General features: G+C 57.6%; 1 protein-coding gene across 16 annotated transcripts in view; it reads right to left on the bottom strand.

Annotated features, from left to right (window-relative positions):
* UBAP2L (ubiquitin associated protein 2 like) overlaps positions 126-22,598 on the bottom strand; it is a 22,969-nt gene continuing 496 nt past the window's right edge. The window contains exons 2-29 of one of the 16 annotated variants that reach the window (XM_021376613.1): positions 20,120-20,249; positions 19,582-19,659; positions 19,122-19,232; positions 17,621-17,789; positions 17,283-17,378; positions 16,581-16,626; positions 16,206-16,318; positions 15,252-15,326; positions 12,410-12,462; positions 11,495-11,580; positions 10,923-11,094; positions 10,267-10,468; positions 9,067-9,344; positions 8,633-8,805; positions 7,747-7,936; positions 7,244-7,298; positions 6,594-6,771; positions 6,099-6,171; positions 5,374-5,569; positions 5,187-5,275; positions 4,545-4,598; positions 3,891-3,972; positions 2,712-2,929; positions 2,517-2,622; positions 1,642-1,709; positions 1,170-1,367; positions 681-743; positions 126-297 (exon numbers count right to left, since the gene is read on the bottom strand). In XM_021376613.1, the coding sequence (XP_021232288.1) occupies positions 202-297; positions 681-743; positions 1,170-1,367; positions 1,642-1,709; positions 2,517-2,622; positions 2,712-2,929; positions 3,891-3,972; positions 4,545-4,598; positions 5,187-5,275; positions 5,374-5,569; positions 6,099-6,171; positions 6,594-6,771; positions 7,244-7,298; positions 7,747-7,936; positions 8,633-8,805; positions 9,067-9,344; positions 10,267-10,468; positions 10,923-11,094; positions 11,495-11,580; positions 12,410-12,462; positions 15,252-15,326; positions 16,206-16,318; positions 16,581-16,626; positions 17,283-17,378; positions 17,621-17,789; positions 19,122-19,232; positions 19,582-19,659; positions 20,120-20,209 (3,408 nt within the window). In that variant the 5' untranslated portion in view covers positions 20,210-20,249 and the 3' untranslated portion in view covers positions 126-201. Of the gene's footprint in view, positions 298-680; positions 1,011-1,169; positions 1,368-1,641; positions 1,710-2,516; positions 2,623-2,711; positions 2,930-3,890; positions 3,973-4,544; positions 4,599-5,186; positions 5,276-5,373; positions 5,570-6,098; positions 6,172-6,593; positions 6,772-7,243; positions 7,299-7,746; positions 7,937-8,632; positions 8,806-9,066; positions 9,345-10,266; positions 10,469-10,922; positions 11,095-11,494; positions 11,581-12,409; positions 12,463-15,251; positions 15,327-16,205; positions 16,319-16,580; positions 16,627-17,282; positions 17,379-17,620; positions 17,790-19,121; positions 19,233-19,581; positions 19,660-20,119; positions 20,250-22,598 lie in introns of all 16 variants that reach the window. The other 15 variants (XM_021376616.1, XM_021376618.1, XM_021376615.1 and 12 more) reach the window with 15 other exon arrangements.

Below are 22,598 nucleotides of genomic sequence, written 5' to 3'. Positions count from 1 at the left end.
AAAAAAAAAAAAGAAAAAATACAAATTCTATATTACATACAACAGGAAAGGTGGCTGAAAACAGACAACGCGGAGCTGCCCGCCCTGCCCTGCCCGGGGCCGGCGCTGCCCCTGGGGGATGATGCTCTCTCCTCCCGCATCTGTCGGCGTCGCTTCGTGGGGTTCTCGTCGGAAGCAAGTGGTGGGCCGGGGCCGCCCCGCTCAGTTGGTGCCCCAGCTGTAGCTGTTGTAGGCGGACTTGTTGGCCTGGGATTTCTGGGGGATGGAGCTGCCTTGGCTGCGCTGCCCGGAGCCGCTCTGCGGGGAGGGGGCAAGGGGTAGAGGCGGAGGGTTAGCAGGGGGAGCGGGCGCCGGGCTCGTCCCAGGGGTCCCATCCCAGCAGCACCGCTGGGTGACACCGGCACCGCCGTCCCCTCGGGGTCGCAGAGCGCGGCACCGCGCCGCCGGCCACCCCCCCCTCGGCACCGGGGGCAGCGGGGAGGGGGAGAGAGGGGAAGGGGTTGAGCACGGAGTGTGTGTCTGTGCGCGCGGCTGTGTGTGTGTGCACATCCTGACTGCGGGCTCTCTCCTCGCCTGGCGGGGCCACGGGGAGAAGGAGGGGGCTACGTGAGCCTGGGGGGCCTTAGGGGCGGGGAGAGACCCCAGGGCAAGTGCAATGCATTATCAGAGAGGTTCATTACCTGATCTTCCTGCTGGCGTTGGCAGCACAGTATCATCTGCAAATATGGAAGCTGTTGCAGTACCAGGATATGTAAAATAAAGGGACAAACTATGACAATAGAAATCCACGGTTAGACCTGCAAGCTACGGCGGGGTCGTGGCTGTGGCGAGGAGCTCTGCCGGCCTGCGGAGCCGCCACTCCGAGGACCGGGAGGTCAGGACGGACCAGGCGTGTCTGCGTGCAGGGGCACTACCCGACCGTACCTGGTACAGCCCGGCAGCAAGGGGCTGTGCCGAGTACCCCCCAGCGGAGCGCACCCCGGGCCTTCCTCACCTCGTCCTCATCGGCCCTGTGTGTATGTGCATGTGCGTGTCACCGCGTGTCCGCATGTGTCCGCTGCGGGGCGTGAGGGAGGGAGGGAGAGGGGGGGGGCCGGGGGAGCGAGAGCCCTAGAGATGCCCCATGGAGGGGTACGGAGACCCCCGGGGTCGGGGGGGGGGCTGCTTACCTGCCCGTCCTGCTGCAGGTGGTGGTGGAGGATCTGTGAGTGGGGCTGCTGATGCGGGGTCAGGATGTGCATGAAGGGGGTGGGGGGGTACGCGGCTGCCGTTGCGGGGTTGATGGGGCCGCCGCTGCCCAGCGCTGAAGGCAGGTTGAAGGAGGCTGCCGGGGTTCCAGTGTGAAATCCCTGCTTCTCGAAGGATTGCTGAGGAAAGGAGGAGAGCAGAGTGAGGGCCGAGCACCGGGCTGAAAAACCCCACGCCCCTTACCCACGTAAATCTTGGGCCAGGCAGCCAGCGTCTGGTGCAGAGAAGGGAGCGATGCTCTACCCGCCACCCTCCCCAGGCTCAGAGTTGCTTTAAATTTAGGAAGGGCCACGTGTTTCCCTCCTCCCTATCCAGCTGCTCCAAGGTCAGGCCCCTCCTCACAAGGGAGGCCACGTTCCCCAGCAAAGCAGCACACAGCTGGCACCCACCTACCTGAGTTTTGGAGTAGACAGAGCCCGAGATGTCCGGCACGCCTGTGTTACTGGATGTCACAGATACACCTGGCAGAAGGAAACACGAGTGTCAGGGCACAGCAGCCAGCACTGGGGGTCAAGGAGTGGCCTGGAAGTCAGGTGAGGTTTGGAGACAACACCCAAGGAGCAGAGCTGCAGTATGCCTGTACAAGTGCCAGTTCTCTTGCTGTGCTTAGCACCAGCTTCCGAAAGTTTCCAGAAACAAGTTTAGGAGCCCGCTGCCATCCAGAGATGCACCTTTTCCCCCAAAAAGCACAGAAAACAGCAACTCGAAGTGCCAAGAAGGCGCAGCAGGCAGGTGATGAAACCAACCCCAGCAGGAAGGGCTGAGAGCTCCTCGGCCACAAAACAGGCAATGGCATGTGAGGGTGACCCGACTCGAGCACTGCTTTCTTTCTAGGTTACATCAGGTGACCTGTTGCAGAGCTGTGGTATCTTTGTGATGAGAAAAAAGGAGTTCGAAAGGGCTCTAATGCAGTGGGAAAAGGCACAGCTGGACTCTCAAGGCCGTCAGGCAGAACCAAAGCAGGCCCTTCACAACCAGCCCAACACTGAGCAGTGAAATCCAAGGCATGCAGCAGGTTCGCTGCCACAGGTTTCCTCTTTGAATCATGATGGGATGCTTCTCTGAACACCACACCACGCACAGGAGCCAAACTCAGTCCTAGGAGCAATCCACCAACTGATATATGCAGTAAAGGAATAAATTCAGAGGTTCCAGCTCTGATGCTGAGTGAAGGCCCCGGTGCCCTTGCACGGCCAGTGAGATTGCCAACGAGCCCTGTCAAAAAACCAACCCTGCTGAGCAGCAAGATGCTCCTGCAGGTCTCTTACCAGCGCTGTATCCATGAGAGCCATAGCCACTGGGCTGCTGGAAAGGGGTTGCTGATGCGTTGACGCTGACATTCACACCATGCTGCTTGGAAGAGGTAGGAGCAACCTAAGGAAAGGAGAGGGGCAGAGTGAGAAGAGGCTGTGCTGCGTTGTTCTGCCGAGCCAAACCCCACGTCCTGCCACAAGGGAACTCACAGGGAACACGGCGGGCCCGTACTGGAAGGTGCTGGGGAGCCCCGGTACCCCTGTGTAGTACGGCAGACTGGTGTAACTGTAGCCAGGAGGCAGCGCTGGGTTCAGGAACGTCTGCTGCGTGGTGTGGTGGGTCTGGGTCTGGCTCTGCTGAGGCTGCGCCAAAGTCGTTGCAGGAGCAGGGGAAGAGGCATCGCCTCGACCGAATTTTGTTAAGTCACCTGCAGCAGAGAGGGAAGGAGACTGAGGGACAGGCACGCCAGCTCCTGCACTCTAGCTCAGCCCGCAGGGCATGCAGCCACTGCCATCAGCACTGAACCAAGCCCTCTGCTACAGCAGAAGCACCACGCTTTGAGCCCTCAGCCCCTGCATGAAGTGCCAGGTGAGGTGACACAGCCACTCTGCCAACTGCTGCCCTTGCACCGCAGCAGGACTGAGGACCCGAGTAGCGGGCTGGGTGCTGCAGTGCCTGGTGCTGCCTACATCCAGCCCTGCACAAACCCCACCATCAGCTGCCGGGTGCTGCAGCAAGCCCCAGGCTCCCTCTGCGCATCCCAGTCACCTTCAGCACCCCATCCACAGCCCCACAGAGCGGGCAGCCCGGGGGCCCTGTCCTACCAGCAAACAGCTCCCACGGAGGAGCAGAGCCAAGCATCCTCCAGCTGAGCATGTGTGAATGGCCCCTTTCTACAGGCAGGGCTCTCACCTCCCTCTCTCTTGCCTGGTGGCACTGACCCAAAGGCTGCAGAGGTCCAGCAGCCCACAGGGAAGCATCGCTTCCTCTCCCCAGCCCGCGCTTGGCGGCGGGGCCGAGGCAGCCTCCCTCTACTCCTCTATGGGAGCACCTGCTTGGCTCTCCCGTGCAAACACTCTCCCCATTCAGAGCTCACACAGTAAGCCAGTGAATTTCTCAGGGCCGCCCCAGCTCAAAGGCAAGGCCGGGGCAGCCACAAACATTAATTATCACCAATGTTAAGTGGGCAAATTATGCATGCAGCCGTCGTGAACTCTGAGCTTGGGATTTCGGCCCCAGCGTGCTGGGCCAAAGCACTTCTGCACAAATGAGCTCCTGCTGAAGCAGGGAGGAAGCAATGCTGGAAAAGGAGAGAGCCACCAAGCACAACAGTTCCTTAAGCACACAGAAGTTCAGAGCAACTGCTGCTCACTGCCCTGCTCCCCTACCAGAGTACGGATTGCTGCTCAGGCTGCCATCTCTTCCAGTCAGTGGGGTGGTGGGTGTAGGGAATGGGATGCTGTAATAATCCTGAAGGATAAAAGAAAGGAGAAGACATTTTATGAGCTCTGCCCTAAGATGCAAAGCAGTTCTGCTCCGAAAAGCAGGGATTCCAGCCACCAGGTATGTCAGAGCACGGCAGTTCAACCAGTCACATGGAGGCTGATCTCAGCCTGCAGCAACCCCAGGTTTTTCTTGCATGCACCGTCCCCCTTGCCTGGCTACGGGAAGAACCAGACAAGGTCTACTGGTATGCAATCCCTGAACTGCTTGGACTTTCCCCACCACTTCACAACACAAGGGACAGCGTCCTGCTTTCTAAATAGAAACCATTCTCAAAGTATTCAGTTACTGCCCCTTTCAAGGATCAGCTCTGCAATTGCTCCTCACGCCGCTGTTGGACAGAACAGCTCTGCTTGCCGCAGCTCACACGTTCCTCAGCCCTACCACCACTGATACTGCAACCTGAACAACTGCTGCTGTGAATTCCCAAGTGCCAAGGAGCAATTCAGCGCCCTGCTGCCAAACAGGGGTGTCCCTTCAGCTCCCAGCTGGGGGAGCCTGCTGCCAGCGCTCTGCCTGTGCCAGTCCTCAGCACTCACCAGTGGGAATCTCGTCTGGAGCATTTGCAAGTCATCATATCCATACACCTGTGGCTAGAAAAAGAGCAGGAAGTGATGTTAGAGACATAGTGCAGATAAAGTCACTTATCTAATTTACACCCAACATTCAGGTTAGCGTCAGATAAAGCTGGAAGCAGAAGATGAAGGCCCACACCGTTATCAAGGTGGAGGCAGCCAGCAGCCACGGCTGCAAGGCTGGCACTGCCAAGAGATTCTCCGAGCTGCTGGGAGGAAGAGAGCACCAATGTCTGACACCGCTGCTTCAGACAGCAGAGGCATCCAACAGCTCTTCTCCAGAAGCAATTGCAACACAAATCTGTCTCCAACTTCAGAAGAAAGCCGTGACACCGCCCTAGACTCTGTGGCATTGCTTCCCTTGTTATTTGTCACACCGCGCTGCTAATGCAGCTCCACGCTTTCATGAACCTCTGACCAAAGGGCTGCTCCCTAAAGGCTGTGATGGAAAACAGCAGGCCCAAACTCTTCCCATCCGAGGCCGGCCTGATGCTGCCATTTTTTGGTCACACTGTGAACCAGCTTCAATCTCTCCCCGCCAGCTGAAGACGGAGCTAGGAAGGAGCGAGCGCCACGACGCTGCCGAGAGCCGGGGCTCCCACTCACCGGGTAGGCATGTAGCAATCCTGGAGCCATGATGTACGGGTTAGGCAACAACGGCGGGACTCCAGGGGGGAGGTTGGGAGGGGCTTTTCCTGCAGAAGGTAAAGAAAGGGAAAGTCACGCATTGAAGCCAACAGCAGGAATTGCTTCCTTGAGCCTCTCCCCAGTTCAGCGGCACCCGGGGAAGCACCTGATGTCGTTGCGACGGAGCTGCGAGTCGAGGCCGTCACCGTGGAGTTACTGCTGAGGCTGAGGCCCAGGCTGCTGACGCTGCTGAGGCTGGATGAAACGCTTACGACCGGCGGGGCAGCCGACACCGTGCTGGAGGAGGTGGAGAAAGTGCTAGCAGAAGAATGGAGGCTCGCTTCACTCTCCACACTTGTGTGCTGGGGAAGGAAAGGAAGAGTTAGGGGAGCAGGCCGACGTAACTGGCTGCAGAAATATTGCAAAGCACCGCTCTGCTCTGCCTGCACACACGTTCCCGAGAGCCTGCAGTGAACCCGGCTGCTGCAGGCTACAAAGAAACCTGCTCTGCATCTGGCTTCAGTCCAGAGACCTGAGAGCAGCCAACCCGGAATGCTTCCAAACTCACGCAGCTGTGTCCCAACACGTGCCTGCTGGGAGCAGCAGGGCTGCGCAGCACGCTTGCAGCAGGGAGGTTTATTCTGCTGCAGAAGCCAGCAGCACACAGCTCAGCTGCAGGAGCTGCAGCAGCGTGTTTGAATGGTGCCATTCCATCAGCTGTGAGTCTGCTCTAGAACCCGGTTCCAACTCTGGGGCATTTTTTAATAACTACTACAGGCTCGAGTGAAGCTGCTGTTATGTCTGATGCAGGCAGGGGGTCAGAAGCCTTCAGCCAGAGCCCAACGGGCAGAAACAGAGGGGTGCACAGTGCTCGAGCAGACCCAGGCTCACCAGAAGAGTTGATGTTGATGTTCGCCCAGAGGATGTGGATGAGGACAGACTGTTCTGCTGGGTGGGTAACGTACTGCAGAAAGAAGAGAGAGGCTGTTAAGCCAAGGTGCAAGAACCTCTGCTGGTAGCATCAGGCCAGCTCTCCTTCCCCACCTAACTCTCTAAAGTGAAGAAGTTCATCCCCTGAGCAGCCGCCATTCACATTCAAGAAACCCACGAGGCTTGCGCTACCCTGAAGGAAAGGGCTTGTCTGCTTCCTGAGAGGAAGGAACTCCCACAGCACAGCCACTCCTCTCATCTAGCTCTGGATATTTACATGTTTGTTGCTGGGGCTGCAGCAATAGCCAAGCAGCTCCAGATGGACCCACACCTCCCCCGCAAGGAGGCACCTTTGGGTAGGACTAACCGCCTCCACGCCTCTCCCCCATCCCCACTGCGTGGAGCCTACCCAAGACACACTTCTTGCCCGCTGGATCTCCGCTTCCCTGGGCTCACCTGCTGAGCTGGGTGGTGGTGGTGCTGGGCAGCTCCTCGCTGTGGCTCAGGCTGCTCAGAGCCGTCGAGTGCTGGCTGGCTGTGCTCAGCAGCGACGCCGCAGACACGCCGTCATTGAGAGGCGCGATGCTGGGAGCAGAGGGGGAATCGGACTTCACTGCGGGGCCTGTAGCACCTGCTGACAGAGAGCTTCGGATCAGGGGCAGCTTCCAGCAGCTCCTGGAGGGCACTGAAGTGGGGAGGAGCAGCCAAGGCTCATCTAGGGGAGCAGGGAGACCTGAGGCTCCCCTCGCTACTCCCAACCATTTCCATGCTTGTGAGCGTCATCGCGTTCTACATCTCACTTTGCCCCGAAACCACCACGGGGTCACTGGTTCTGCAAAGAGCTTCAAGCCCTACCCATGAGCTGCCTCTCACAGAGCAAATTATTGTAATCAGGGGGAAGATATTACGAGTGACTCATAGATGATTTTGTGGAACTATCAGCAGAAAGCTGAACGTTTCAAGGAACGCGAATAGCGCAAGCAGCAACAATTAGTCCAGCACAGAAAGGCCTTGCTATTAACCCAGATGAACCTGTTCATCCAAAGCAAAGAACACAAAAGGAGTTCGAGTGGCTCAGGACACCCACTGCACTGCCAGACTCTTACCTTCCACAGCCTGCGTGCTTTGTAATGGCGTGGGTTGTACGGAACTGAAACCATTCTGAGGAAGAAAAGCGAAGGGTTAGGCACCACAGCTGCTCATTTCCAGAGGCAATCGAGGCTCAACCCCTGCCCACCCTCCCTCCTCAGTCGTGAAAGAGCCACGCTCCCGAAGTGGATCTCACTGAACTCGTGCAGCATGCAAGAATCAAACCCTTCAGATCAAAGTGAAGGCTTAGCCTGGATGTCACTCTGCGGCAGGGTAACCGCGCACGACACGAAACGTGGCCAGCAATCAGCTTAACCACTGCTAACCCCACCGGCCCAGTCCCAGGTGAGCAACAAACTGGGGGCTCTGGGACAGCCAGCAGGGAGCTGAGCGCAGCCACAAGCCACGTGGTGAGCTGGAGTCGCACAGAAATGCTCGCTTGAGCACTCTGCTCCCCCCCCGAGGCGACACTTCGTACACCGCACTTACTCAGCACAAAAGGTGAAAGCTGTCTTCCTACCTTGGCCTGGGTTAGATCTTTCTGGGGCGAGGAGGAGATGGAATTTGGGTATCGCCTCGTCTGGGTGGATCTCTGTTCGTACAGTGGTCCCTGAGCGCTGTTCTGGGAGGTAAACGTTGCTGTCTGTATTGTGCCGCTCTGGTAACCAGACTCCTGGCTTTGATTGGACGAAATTGTGGATGAAGATTCACTAGAAAGAACAATAAAAGGTTGTTTTCCTCCGGAGCAGCCCCGCTGCAAGCTGCTGACACAAACTGCACGCTCTCCATTTCAAACCTTCAGAGCAAAGAGCCCCAGGTGCCACGGCGGGGCCACAAAGAGCAGCCAAGGAAACCAAGCACGGGAGCAAACCCAGAGAAGAGGTGATCCGACAGCAGGAGGGTGCGGGCTCCGAGCTGCAGCCCCACCTCACACTGCTCTGCTCTAAGTGATGTGTCACAAGCTGTCACCACTCAGGCCCCAGCACTCAAGGGACTGCCCAGCCCGAGAGAAGATGGGAAAACTGTTTTGGCGTTCTATCCCTGCCTGCTGAGAGGCAAACTGCCCTACACCCCCCACCACGTGCCAGGGGAGCACAGAACCTGCTCACCAGGAGGGAGGAGCAGCTGTGCTGGGGTTTCCCCTCCTGCAGGATTTCCAGCAGAACAGTTGAACTCGAGCAGGAAACATTTGCTTTCTGTACAAGCACCAGAGGCCAATCAGTCACAGAGCTGCCCGAAACAGCCTGCTGGCAACTCACGCTTTGCTGTTGCATACCTTGTCCCCCCTTTGCGACTACAGGCAGAGTCAGAAAGGGTCTACTAGTATGCAGCATAGCTACGGCCTGCAAGCAAGCTCCCGGAGCTCCCTGCTGGGATGAACCATTCCCCCACCCCGGGGTGCTCACCTAGCAGTGCTGGTGTACAGGCTGCTCTGAGACTGGCTAACGGCGGCGCTCGTCGTGGGCGTCGATTCGTACTCCGCGAGAACAGGCTCCGAACCAAACTGTAACGCCCCAAACTGCAGGTTTAGCCCTGAGATATCTGCTGAGCCAGGCATCTCCACCGCGAGCGCAGGAATCTGCAAGGCAGGGAGAAGGGAGATGCTCAATCACAACCCAGGATCAGCACACAAAAGGACGTTGGCATCCCCAGTCCCCGGCTCACGCCCTCCCAGCTTCTCCGTGCCATCCAGGAAGCCAAGCCCTTCTCCATCACCCCCCAGAAACAGTCAATCTAACACCAGGGAGGCCAAGCCCGGCCTCTCCCTCACCAACACAACAAGAGCTGGCTGCAGCTCTAACAAACTATCCCACGCCTCCATCCCACCACCGCTCTGCACCTTGGATGTTAACGACGCTTTTTTCTTTTGCTGCTTCAGCTTCTGCTGTGCTGGCTGGGGACTGGAGGACTGGTTGTCTGAGGAGCCCGGGGACATTTGGGGAACGGGGTTGGCTTTGCTGGGCAGCGGCGAAGACGGCGGCGCCGGCACGGTGGTGGAGGCGGTCACCACAGGCTGCTTGTCCTGCATGAACACCTCTATCATCGTCGAAGCGGACGTGAAGGCCTGCCGCTTGGCAAAGGGACTGTGCACAGAAGAGTCTGTTGGGTTCTTGAGATCTAACAGAGGGGAGATAGAGAGAGCACCAAATTAGGATTTGTTTCCTTCGAAGTAAAGCACGGTCTGATGTTCCTTGGTATCTAGAAAAATAAAAGCAAGGCACACGCTGCCTGCTGGGGCCGGTTCAAAACAGAGAGCAGAGAACCCCCACGACAAAGCAAGCTCGGAAAGCAGAACTCCTCCGTTCTCTTGCACGGAGGCACCGTGTGCCTGCCTGGCACGGGCTGGGTGCTGCTTCCTTCCCCTCCTGCACTCACTGCCTGCTCCTTCCCCTGCGAGCAACACTGCTGCCTGGCCTGCCCGCCCCCAGCCCTGCACAACCGCACTCCTCTGCCCGAGCCGCTCAGCACCGCAGCGTTTTAATACACAACTCCTATTCTGACACTGCTCTGTGGCTCCTTGTCTGAAGAGACCAGGAGCTGCCAACACCGACTGCAGCTAGGACAGGGCTCGATTCTTCTTCAGCTTAGATTTGAACCGGAGCCATTTCGCTACAGCAAGAAATAAAGCGCACAGTGCTCCGCTGCAGCAGGGCTCAGCATCTCATCTGAGAAGCAGGAGCCTCTCTTAACGAGCCTTTCCTCCTTCGTGTCAGCCCAGAGGTAAAGTTACTTCTTGGCATCTAACAGCCACCAGAATCACATGCCTCTGAAAGATACATCAGGTCAGCAGTGAGGTGAGACTGACAAGTGTTCGCATTCAGGAGCGACTCAATGCAGGTGCCTGCTTGCAGACCTCCTGTGACACAGCTCTACGCCCAGCACCAAAGGTGCCTGACATCTCTCCAGCCGCAGGTTGTGAACCTGAGGGGCAACTGCTCGAACTGCTGTAAGATCTGATCCTCACGCTGCTGCTCGCAGCGCATTTCTGCGGGTCTGGGAGAACGCTCTCCCCTGGGCTGGGCAGCGCCGCTTCCCTTACCGTACTGCACGAGGGACGAGGTCTGCGTCGCCGATCCCATGTCCCAGGAGGAGGCGGCGGTGCTGCTGCCCGGCTGGCTGTGCTGAGCCGCCAGCTGGGCCAGAGCCTGGGCCGTCTTGAACTGCTCCAGGAACTGCGAGCCCGTGGTGCTGCTGCCTTTGGCCTCCCCGACATCTCCAAACCCTTTCCCCAGCATGCTCACCTGTAATTTCAGCAAGGAAACAACAAAGTCAGCGCCTCCACTGTCTGGGAATTAGGTTCAGGACAGGTACGTCTCCTAACACCAGACTGAACGCCCTGCTGCCCCTCACCAGCAGCATCGCCGGGGAGACCTCATCCCCGTCATCCCACGCCAAGCTCCCCAGCAGTTCCACATCTCAAACTGCTCAATTTCCAAGCGTTTTTCCTTTCCTCTGAGCAGGAAAGCACAAGCACCGAGTCTGACAAGGGCAAGAAGGCAGGAGTGATCCCAATTATTTCTCATTAAGCAGGGGGTTCTATGTCTTTCTTTACAGCAGACTGGCAAGTCATCCCAGGGGAGGACTGCAGCAAGAAGCAAGGAGGTGCCAGGCCGCTATTTCCCACATTGCCCAAACGTACAGAACATCCTGGAAAGCACTGCTTGTAAAAACACCAGCAGAGCAGCGTTCCCTTACCATGCTGTGGTGAGAGAAGGAGTTCCCAGAGGCCGGCTGGGACATAGCACTCTGCTTGGAATTGCTGAACACCAGGGGCTGCGCCAGGGAGGGGGCCTGGGATGACTCCAGGTTTGTTGACTCATTCTCCATGGAAGATGGTGTCTTTCCTAGCAGCACTGCAAGGTCGATTCTGGATGAAGAAAGAAGACAGCCCACTGAGGTGAGCAGGAGCTGCCACATCGCTTGCTTTCACAACAGCAGTTCTACCTTCAACCCCACGATCCTTACTTTGCACATCCAATAAACCTGCAGAACTCGGCACAACTGGCATCAGCAGCCTCCAAGGGACAGAGGCCTGGCTGCACCCTATCTACACTCATAGAACCCGTACTTTAAACACTGGAAAACACCCCAAAATCTGAAGAATCAGTGAAGAACCAAGCCAGAACTTGGGCCCAAAACCTCCTTACTCAACCTCTATGCTTCAGCCTGTATCAGCTTATCCAGAGCTGCTGTTCCTATCTAGCTGGCAGGGCTTAGGGACTCGCGTGCCACTTGTCACACGTCACGGCATTGCCCTGAGCCATCACCTCTGTCCGGCGGTGATTGTCACGTTCTCTGTAGGCAGAGGCACTGAAGACACGTTGGAGGCAGTGAAGATCTTTGTCTCAGACAGCTGAAAGATAAAAGAGGGAAAAAGAATCCCACGTCAGACCAGCACGTCAGGACCGCACGCGAAGCACACGGGTGTTGGAGACAAACGGCCACGAACAACTCAAGGAATCGAGCATTCGATCTCCTCCAACACTTGGCTCCCATCAGAATCAGCTCTCGTGTTATTTGTTGCCCCTCTGGTCACAAATAAATCCTTCTGCACCTCTCCTGCAGCTCACAAACCCACCAGAACCGCCGGGGTCTTGTGCGCTTTGCAATGACGCCGTGCAGCAGCGATGTGCAAAACCCATTGCACAGGTGGGTGCAAATATTGCTGGAAGAGCCAGAGGGAAAAAGCTTTGGAGTGATGGTTTGGCTTCCAACAATCACCTGGGTGATGGGACCAGAGAGCAAGGGATCTCATCGCGTTGTGGAAGAGAAAATAACGCTCCTCAAAACCAACCGAGGGGAAAGTTTAACGAGGCTCCGGGCTCAGCCACAGGTGCCATGTGAACACGAGCAGCTTTTCCTCCACATGGAGGAGGTGCCAGCAGATAAGCTGCAGGAGTTCAAAGACAATCACAGCAATGAGGAACTGCTGAGAGAAGATGACACAGGCTGAAAGGCTCTGAAGCCTCTCCTCCAGCAGAGATTTGATGGAGCACAGGAGCTGCTCGAGTTCTGCACCTGAGATGCAGCAACATTTACTCATTCAGCTCCTGGCGCTGGGAGCCCGCCCTGGGCTCTGCCTGCAGTTTGCAGAGGATCAATCCGTGCTGCTCTTCTTGCCGTGCCCAGGCAGGACAGCAGCTGGCAGCAGATGTGCAGGGGAGGGGTTGGGGGGTACCTACATCTTCATTCCAGTCCTCCGTGCCCCACTCCTCCGTCGCAGCCCTCCACGCACCTACAGGGAGAACAGAAGGCAGACAAGTCAGGAGCACGTCAAAGCTCTTCCAAGAGCCAGGGAAGCACTGGGGGGGCTTGGCAAGCAGCTGAGAGGACTTTGTTTGCCCATCAGAAGTCAAAGCAGCCGACCCCAACCCCAAACTTAGGGGCAGGTTCCCACGACGGTAAGGCCAAGGGGAACCAGAGGGACCCCGGGCCAGCGGGGAGGGCAGCACACACAGCCTGGCACCCATCAGAGCTTGGCAAGGGAGCCCCACTGCCCCTTCTCCTGACCCCCTCCTGCAGCAGCACCCACGAGCAGCTGTGACCCCAGCAGCTCTGACAGAGCTCCTCCGGGCAGCGTCCCCACCAGGCCTCAAACTCCCACAGCACAGAGCGAGCGAACCGTTCCGGGGCTCAGCTTGCTCTCCTCCCCCCCCCCTCCCAAAATGCTGAAGCCTCGCTGCACCAAAGTGTGTGCTCACAGAAAAGAAAATGTACCAATGTGTGAATTTGGTGTCGCCCATTTCAGAGCAATGGTCAAAGCCAGCAGCGTGGGATATCAGGGAGCAAAGCATAGGATTTCAGACACAGCCCATTACAGCACAACGTGCAAGACAGCAAGACTTACAGAACAGAAAAGCTTTGCCCGGCTGCATCTCCTGCATGTTCAGCCCCTCACAGCCACCACAAGTTAAGCTCCATATGCTGAATTTTACACAGGGGCTCCCAAATCATCAGGGAACTCAGAATTTGGGGTGAGGAGAGCAGCAGCGCTTCCCATCGCCCACAACTCACACAGCAAACCGCCCGCTGCTGCGCCCAGGGCAGGGTCAGCAGTGAGAGGAGGGGGGTGAACCCTGGGGGCACTCACGAGGACAGAGCTGCCACCAGCCCCCCCAGCAGCTCCAAGCCCCTTCCAGCACAAAAACAGAGCATGGGGAATGAGGGCACGGCTGGTTCTTCTGCAGGACAGGTCAGGGTTTAGATGCTGGGGGAAGAACATGGGTTTTCCCCTTCACGTTTCAGTCCTGGGGCCAAAACAAGCACTCATCCACCAGTGGGGAGTTCAGAGCACCAAAGTGGAGCGTTTTTCTTTGCCTGCCATTGAAGCAATCCAAGAAACCTTCTTGGATTGATTCTAAGTTCAGTTTAGAAACATGGATGTGGATAGAACACAGCTTCCTTGGCTGCTGGGGTGCACGGCCCCTTCCTCCCTGGCCTGAGGCAGCAGGAGGAGCTCAGTGCAGCTGCAGGGCGCTGGGGAGCCAGGCTTCGTGCTGCTCTCACAGGGAGAGTTTCCCAAAGAGGAGCTCATGCAGTAAGCAATGCAGCAGGGCTCTGGTTCTTTTTTTTTTTTTTTTGCTCATTCTGGGGGGAAAGAAGACAAAAAGCAAAGCAGCAAGGAAAGTGGAAGGAATCCAGCCCCGCACTGGAGGCCGTCGAGGAGCAGCTGCCCTCTTGAAGCTCAAAGCAGGAAAAGGAAAGGAAAAAATCAAGAGTGGTTTGCAAATATCAGCGTTATCTTCTGGTGGCTTTTCTTTTTAGGCAGAGCTCCACGGCTCTGTCTTGCAGCACAGGAGGGTCCGAGTAGTTTAGCAGAGACAAGATAGGATGCAAAGCAGCTGGCTGCTCGGCAGCACCCCGCACTCATGGGTTTGCAGCAAGCGCTGCCGGAAAACAAGCTCCCACTGTGTCCTCAAGGCTTTCCCCCAAGAGAAGATCTCTTCATTCTAAGCTGGAAGGTGAGCAGCCCAGACCTCACCTGCAGCCACCTCAAATGCTGGCTGCCCCACAACCTCAAAGGGGGGACTGACCCCCAGCTGCCCCACACCTCAAAGCAGCCTAAACGCAGACAAAGGCACCAGGAGTGGCACCGCCAGCAACCGCGTGCTGGTGGGAATTAATGGTTAACCCAGGGGTCAGAGCAGGAGGTGCTTCAGAACAACAGAAGCACTCCAAGCCCCAAGCAGCTCCCTTTCCTTTCCTTTCTCCACTCCCAGGAGCAAAGCAGCAAGTTCCCAAGGGGCCGTGAGCTCCGGAATGGCCGCAGGGCTGCAGCACCGCCGGGTGCGTCTGCTCTGACACCCGCTGCAGCAGGACCAGGTCCAAGGAGCTGGGGCAAACACCCTGCATGTTTGGGGCCTTCTTGTGGACACCCAGCAGCCTAAATGAGGCAAAGCGGAGCAGCCCACGGGTCTCCCTTGGCTTCACAAGGCACGAGGTAAAGCAGGAGAGGAGCGGCCAGGCACGGAGCAGCGCCCTGCTCACCTCAGAGCACAAGCCAGCCGCAGGCAGAAGAGCGCAGCAGAGCAGCGTGCCAAAGCAGCCCTCAACCCTCAAGCACCACTCGCACCAAGGGCCAGCTGCGAGCGGAGGCAAAGCACCGAGGCAGCCGGAGCAGAGCTAAAGCCGCAGAGCCTCGCGGCAGCATTTCGAGCCCGTGCAGAAGGCAGCGGGATGAGGCTGCTGCAGGATGAGCTGCGGAGATGTGGGAGCAGCACGGGACCACGCAGCGCCAGGGCTGAGCCGTCCCGTGCTCCCGGAGGGCTCTGTCACCGCGCTGGGGACTCAGCGCTGCCGTGGGTGCTGAGAGCGGCGCCTGAGCCCCGCGTAACCCGCGAGGACAGGGTGAAACCTCTCCCAGTTCACGTTCGAGGCGTCAGCATTAGTAAAAGCACGGTCAGAACAAGCATCAAAACTCGTTAAAAGTGAACACATGAAGAGAGGAGGACGACATATCCACAGATATTTCAGTCGGTTTGAAAAAGAGCTGTAAAGTAAAGGGATCCGGGGCAGTTGGTGCACCTGGATGTATCGTACCAGGAGCAGTGTCAAATTTTCGAGGATAATTTGAGCCCTCACCCCCAATGAAATCAAGTCCTGAAACAAAAGAGAAGAAAAGAAAAAAGACAACCAGTGAAATTTTGACTTTGGTGAAGCCGTCTCGCTGCCCCCACGGGCATCGGTCACGTTGTACCTGTGGATATTGTTAAAGAGACACCCGAGGGCACTACAACGACACCAGGCGCGACACAGGTACAACCTCACGGCTGCTCTGCCCCAGAGCTCCATTGCTTCCTCAGGAAACCTCCTGGCTCGACCCCAAACACTTTGATTCCACGTTTCCAAAAATGCATTTGGGACTCGAGGGTTGGGCGCCCAGCGCGGAGCTTGGAGATGCCCCCACTCGATTCGATCGTTGCTGGAACCTGAGTTCATTTATGTCTCTTATTGTGTGCATATCTTGGGGGCAGGAGGGGGGCAAGGAACATTTTTCCCCAATGCAGGAGAACGTGCAGATGGGTGCTCCCAGATCTGCCAGCAAAACTCTGTTTAATTCCAGCACGGATGCAACGAGCGCTTCCTTCCAGGCAATGCCCCGTACCAAGGTCTCCCCCTACAGCAGCCTGAGCAAAATGGCTGCGAAAGGGGAATGCCCCCCAAAAAAACCAAGAGCGAGACAACACCTGAATTCAGAGCAACGCTCCCAGGGGGGTGCAAGGAACACCTGGAGAACCTGCACGTGTTTAGCACGCTTGTTTGGTAACAAAAGGCTTTTCCAGAGAGGCAGCGTGGCTTCTGCTGAACACAGACGTGAGATGAGCGCTCCCAGGTCTCTGATGGCCAGAACCATCCAGCTCTGAGGTTCCACTGTCACCTTCACAGCTGGCATTAGGTGGCCTTTGCAATTAGGACTACAACCTGAAGGTTTATCTCACGGGAAAGCCAACGTACACCGAACGAGCGCGGCCTGCTTACTTGTGCCATCGTCCGGCTCGAAGCTGCCCGTGTTGTTCCACGTGTTGGTGTTGCTATTCCCATAGCTCTCGTCCGTGCTGGCCGGCTCGGCGTAGTCAGCCGGGTTGAAAGTTCTGTCAAACAGGAACATGAGAGATTTTAATCTCTCTCCCTGCACAATTGATTTCATTCCCGCTGTAACACGGCTAGGAGGTTGCCAGAAGGCAGCTCTCTCTCTCAGAGGGACGCTTCCACCGCACCAGCCCTTCCAAATTTCAACTGGTGCGATGCAACTTATAGTTTCTTAACGTAAAAAGCTATAGAAGATCGAGGCAAATGGTAGCATTCATGCACAAAGATGTTATTTTTGCTGTCGTTTACAGCAGTGAAACTTACCCCATGCCTTGGGCAGAGAATCTTCCCCCCCGCCTTCCAGAGCCACCTGTAAAACACACACACACGCGCTGCTGCATGGCTGGGAAAAGCAACATTCCAGCAACATATGGAGTCCTGATGCCCAGAGTATGAAAGCGCTGAGGATCCCCCTGAGCTGATGAGAATCTTTGCATGCACGTGAATGACCTCAGCTGGCTGGCAGTGCCATCAGCCATGCGTGATGCCAGGCTCGGACGAGGTTTCCAGCTGGCACGGAGCTGGAACAGCAGACCCCAGGTTCTCGTTTCTGCAGCGCGTGTCCTCAGCAGCAACTCCTGAGCCGCGCAGATTTTGCAGGAAAATGAATTTCTGCTGCTTAGCACTTAAAAACCAAGCCAAGAGTTTGCTCAGAGACACGGGCAGGGATGGGGAGGATCCAGCTCCCGCTGCTAACGAGCAGCCTGCCCGCCTGCAGACAGGCACCTCTGCCCAGGAAAGCCACGTTCAGCTCAGCTGGGATGCAAGAACTCATTACTGCTCCTAGCGAGCTCACAGCAGCACAGAGGCACTGAGTTTAAGTGTAAGACCAGAAAAACCAAGTGCTAATTTTTCAGTTAGGCAACATCTCTCCTAACAGAGAGGTTCAGGCCTCGCGGAGGAGCCGCACCGACGCCATCCCTCCCTCCCTCCCTGCCACGCTCCGGCCTGCAGCCCCGTGCGTACCTCGGCCCCGGCCACGTCCCCGTCTCCCTCTCTCCGTGCCTCTTCCAGAAGAGCCTCCACTCTTCCCACCATCCAGCCCATTCTCCTGGCCCCGAACTGAAAGACAGAACAACAGAGACCGCGTTAAGACCATCAGGGTGGACAGCAGACCAGCCCTCAAGCGCTCCCCGACCTTTGCTTTAAGCTGCTAACACCAAACGCATCACCCAAGGACGCATCCCGGACAGGGGAGCACCGTGCAGGCTGCCACACCGGGATGATTTTTCCTCACAGCTGCATTTCCCCAGCACAGAGGGAAGCACCGGGATGTGACGGTGTAAGGAAGGGCAGCTGCTTACACTCCCTGCCACGGCTGGCACCTCGGCCCCGCCGCGGCGGCGCGCCGCGTCGTCTGCTGAAATCCCGATCTCTCTCGCGGTTCTCTTTGCTCTCCTCGCTGGGTTCTGTCTGTCCGCTGTCCTTCTGTCCCGAGACGCCTTTCTTCTTCCCGACCATTTCCCAGGAATGCTGGAGGTTTGCGAAAGGGAAAGCAGTCAACCAGAGTCATCAAATAACCGAGTAAAGGTCCCAGAGCGCTCCGCAGTGTTGCGGGGTAAATTGCTCTCTCAAAAACAAATCCCCTCCCTGGCCAGAGGACGGCAGGGAGAAGAGGATCAGAATTTATCCACAGGCAAGTTCAACTCAGAAAGCACACCTCCAGCTCGCTGCCCACACGGCTTCGGAATCTTACATTGATGCTGCACGCTGTTAGAATCATTAAAAATGGTCACAGGTCACTGACAAGCACCTGAAAACGTAACTGGCGTGGAAGCAAACAGCTGCTTTGGGACGGCAGCACGCAGGGGCAGCGACAAAAATCCTGGGAGGCACAAAGTGCCTTCGAACCAAAGGGCTCCTGACTCCTCGCCATGGGTACCCGGCTCAGGAAGGAAAACCAGGGAAATGTTTTCCTCCAGTCGTGTCATTTTAGGCCAAGTCTAACTCAGGTGAAGATCGTGCCAGCTCCTGCGCTGTTTGAAATACAGGATGCTGTGAATTATGAGCTCAGCAGGTGAGTTGCCTCCATCAGCGTGAGAGCATTTGAGCTCTTAACAAGTCCGGCCCTTATCGAGAAATCCCTTATCAGCACCGCACCAGCTGAATCCAGACCAGGAGCTGCTCCCAGACCTCAGAACTGCCCCAGTCCACGTGCCTCAGCAACGCACGTTCATCCCAACCCTCCTTCTCAAAGGGTTTTTGCACAGCACTTTTGTTCAGTGCTCGGTGGGAAGGGCTCTCTGAAGGCAAGGCAAGAACATCCACGTGCTCTACAACAAACCCAGCTGGGGCCAGCAGGAGCAGAGCACCCGGCACCAAGAAGCAGCTGCACTAAGGCAGAACACAGCGCTGCCCAATGCATCCACCCGTGCTCACAGCTCAGAAAGAGGGAGGGAAAAAGGAGGTAACGTGTGACATCGTGAAGTGACAGCACCTGTATGAGGGGCAGCAGCCGAGCCCAGCTCGACAGAAAACAATACCAGCACAGAGAAGACCCCCAAAATGTGGCACAGCTGGTGATGGCTGGGCCAGAAACACAGAATCCCCATCCAGAAGGAACAGGGAGCAAAGCATTCACTGCGTTTTGCCCTCCATCCCTGCGGGCCTGTTGGCCACGCTCACGTTTTCTGCAGCCCTAAAGAGCAACGTTACGAAGCCAGGAGGTAACCGCGCTCCTCACGCTACTTGTGTAACTCGTGACTCATTCTGGCTCTGGTTATCGAGACATTACTGTACGTTTCAGCTCCAAATATGCTGTGACAATGAACTAGGCCTCGCCAGACCCACAGGACCCAACCCTACCGTGTCCGGATTGCCCTCCAGCAGCACATTGATGGCTCTGTTAACATCCCCATTGCAGTCGTGCAGAGCAATCACACACTCATCCTGGTTCTTGCCTGTGATGTCAATCAGCTGTAGAGAAGAGAACACCACAGTCAGCGCGCTCCGCGCCCAGAACGCACCAACACCCGCGTGGATCTCTTCAGAGGTAAGCGCGCCGAATCCCAAAACAGAAATCCCACACAGAAATGCCAGGGTTTGGCAGCCCTGCCAGCTTCCCGGTGCCCCCTGAACAAGCAGCAAATCCCCAGCAACGAGGGTGGGAGTTTCTGAGTCACCGAGTCCCATCGCGGCGTAGCCTACGAGCTCCTCGCCTTGGGATGCTGCTGCTCCTTCTGCTGTGGGCCCGGGAGAGCCACGAGAGCGCAGGGCACCGCACCGCAGCACGGCCTCTGCCACCGCCCTCCCCTCTCACACTCACTTGTTTCACCTTCTCCTCAAAGTCGGCGTCGTTGTGGTCCGAAATCATCTGTGCAAGTCGAATCTGTTCCGCAGTGGCCTAAGGAGACGGGGCATCAAAAGAGAGCAGGGTTAGCAGGGCGCACGCCGGCTCGCCTCCTGCGAAGGCCACGCCGCTTCCTGACAGCGCCAGGAAGGAGCAGACGCGATGGAAAGAGGCGCAAACGGGGCCGGGAGGAGGAAGGCTCCAGAAAGCAAGGCAGGCAGAAAGGGAGCAAGGGAGGGGAAGCAAGAAGGAACAGCACCGGGCTGCTGTCGGGTGAGCCCACGTCACCTGTGCCGGGCTCCCACCTGGAGGCCTCACCGCCACCAGAATGTGGAAACAAAACGCAGGCGGCTCTGGGCCGCTCGGGAAAAGCAACAGGGGACGATGGGCTGGAAGCAGCCACGGTGCCAGCACCGGCCCGGCCCTGCCTGCCCCAGCAGCGCCGTGGGAGAGCCCAGCTCCCGTGCCAGGGCTCCACCTGCACCCAGCTGGTTGCCAAGGACGCTGCCCTTACCTGCGGCCGCTGCTTGTGCTGTGTCTGGCTCTGTGTCTGTGTCTGCTCCCAGTTCCCCCGGGCTCGGTTAGTGCCCACCGATGTCATCATTTACAGTATATACAAATAACAGTATTTACAAGGTAGAACTCTGCGGTGGGGCGGGGGGAGAAGAGAGAACAGGCTGTTAGAAACTGGAAACGCACAGCAGCACCAACACGGAACGAGACCGGGCGAGACACCGGCACAGGCCCACCTCCCCACGCCACCACGGCCCGGAGGGAAACCCCTGCTGGGAAGGGCTGACCCAGGCACTGCGAGCGGGTGAGCCGGCACAGACCCACCCCACAGAGCACACAACGCTTCACAAAGCCCCACAGCAGCAGGGCATCCCAGAGCCTCGAGGTTCCTGTAAGCTCCCAACTTGCTTTCCTCCTTCTGTGCCTTCAGACCACACGGAAGCAGCGGCCTCCAGTTACAGGTGCTGCTGCAGCTCTGTCTGCAGGGTATTATCTCTTTAATGCATCATCCGTGTAGAACCAACCGTTTTTGGTGGGTTTTTTTCTTATTCCCATTATCCTGCAGATCTTGGAACGTTAAGTTTTCTTCTACCAAGTATTCTAGATTAAAAAGCTACCAAAAGAATAAAAGAACTCGATGCCAGCGTGGAATAACAGCGAGCAAGGCGGTTGTGGAAGCGCCGGAGGCAGAAACCTCTGCAAGAGCTCAGGCCACGGAGCATCCTGAGCAAGCACGGACACGGGGACGAGTCCAACGCCAACAGGCGGAAGGGGAGCAGCGGTGGATAGCAGCGCCCTGCTGGGGGGCTGCCCAGAACAGGGACCCTCAGCAGCTGTAAAGTTCCCCCTTTGGGGCTGCCCCATGGCATTTTAAGGAGCTTTCTCTGGTTATAGAGCTGCGGGTTCGCCAGCAAACACGGTGCCACCCCTGAGCTGTGCACAACCAAGATCTGAGGGCACCGCACCCCGGCCACGCAGCGCTCCCTCCCGCGTTCCTTCCCCCATTCGCTCCCCAGCGCTACCTCTCTTCCCACCCTAAGCATCTCACACACAAACAAGTCGTATCCAACCAATCTGGCAGCGGCACTGCAGGCCCCGGGGAAGCGATCCTGTGTGTTTGCAGTAACTTAATCTGCCATTTCAACGGGACGCTGCTCGGGCACGACGCTGTCCCCCAACGTTTGCGCAGGAGCCGGGCATTGTTCGGCAGCTGCCACGCTCTGCTCGGCCCCGTTGCGTTTTGGGGACCATTAAATCATTTCTTTACGTGCAAAAACCGCCAAAGAAGTAACTCTAACAGAAGTACCAGCAGGCCTGGATGTTGCAGAGACCGTCAGGTGAGTGCACACATCAGCTCTGCTCAGACTTCACTCCGCCACCTGTAACTTTAGCACGGCTCAGGGGCAATATTTCAATGCAGGCATTCCCTACCCCAACGCTCAAACCAGCCCCACGCGTGTAACGATGCTCATAACGACGGGCTCGGGGCAGATTTATCAAGCGTTTCATCTCATTTTGTTTTGCTTTGAGAAGAAAAACAAAACCACACACGTGCAGCTGCGATAAAAACGGGCGACGTCGGCCAAACAAAGCAAACTCCCGAGCGAGGCCCAGAGAAAACAGCGCTCAGCCGGGAAACCTCCAAGACAAGGGGACGGGATTTAAGGAGAAGAAGGAGCGCCAGGTTACGGGATCCTGCCTCCAGAGGGGCTGCAACGTGCCGCCTTCCCCATCAAACCACGACCCTGAGAGCCGAGCCCTGGGCTGCACGGAGCGCCAGTGCCGTGCGGAGCCTCTAGAAAAAGAGGTGATACAGAGACATAGCGCAACGGTTCACTTTATTGGGAATTCAGGTGGGTTACAATGCAGAACGGGGCTCTGTGCTCACGTCCGCTGCTGCCAGGCACACCGGGTGATGCCAGGTGAGCCCCAGCACGCCCCAGCCTCAGTTTCCCTTATCTCTTAGGGCAGAAAAGCGGCACCTCTGCCCCCCTCGTGCAAACCTTCACTAGCACAGGCAAAAGGCTCCAAAGTTCCAAAGGAAAAGGACCACAGAGATCAAAGCGCTAGGAGAGAGCTCCCTACGGCGGTGGGCACCACGAGCCCCGCGGCGCGGGGCACGAGCTCGGATTTCCTGCGGAGCGCACAGCGCGGCTGCGGGGCGAACCCCGCGTGCGTGCGGTGCGGGGCCCGGAACCCCGAACCGGGACGGGGAACCCCACGGCCCTCGGCCCCGGGGCAGCAACACCGCGCGGTCCCGGGCAGCTCCGCGGGCACACGGCGGGGCCGCGCCTCCGAGCCCTTTGTGCTCTCCCGATGCCCGCCGCCCCAGGCCGCGGGGAGCCGCCCGGGCATAGCGCGGTCCACTGCTGGCGCGGGGACGGCCCCAGGCCCCCGGCGGGACCCGCAGACCGCGGTCCGAAGCCGCGGCGCACAATAGGGGCGGCCCCACGGGGAGGGCCCGGCCCGGGCCCCTCCGC

Source organism: Numida meleagris, chromosome 24, assembly GCF_002078875.1.
Source record: "Numida meleagris isolate 19003 breed g44 Domestic line chromosome 24, NumMel1.0, whole genome shotgun sequence".
NCBI classification, from domain to species: domain Eukaryota; kingdom Metazoa; phylum Chordata; class Aves; order Galliformes; family Numididae; genus Numida; species Numida meleagris.
This window is presented reverse-complemented; position numbering and strand designations above follow the sequence as displayed.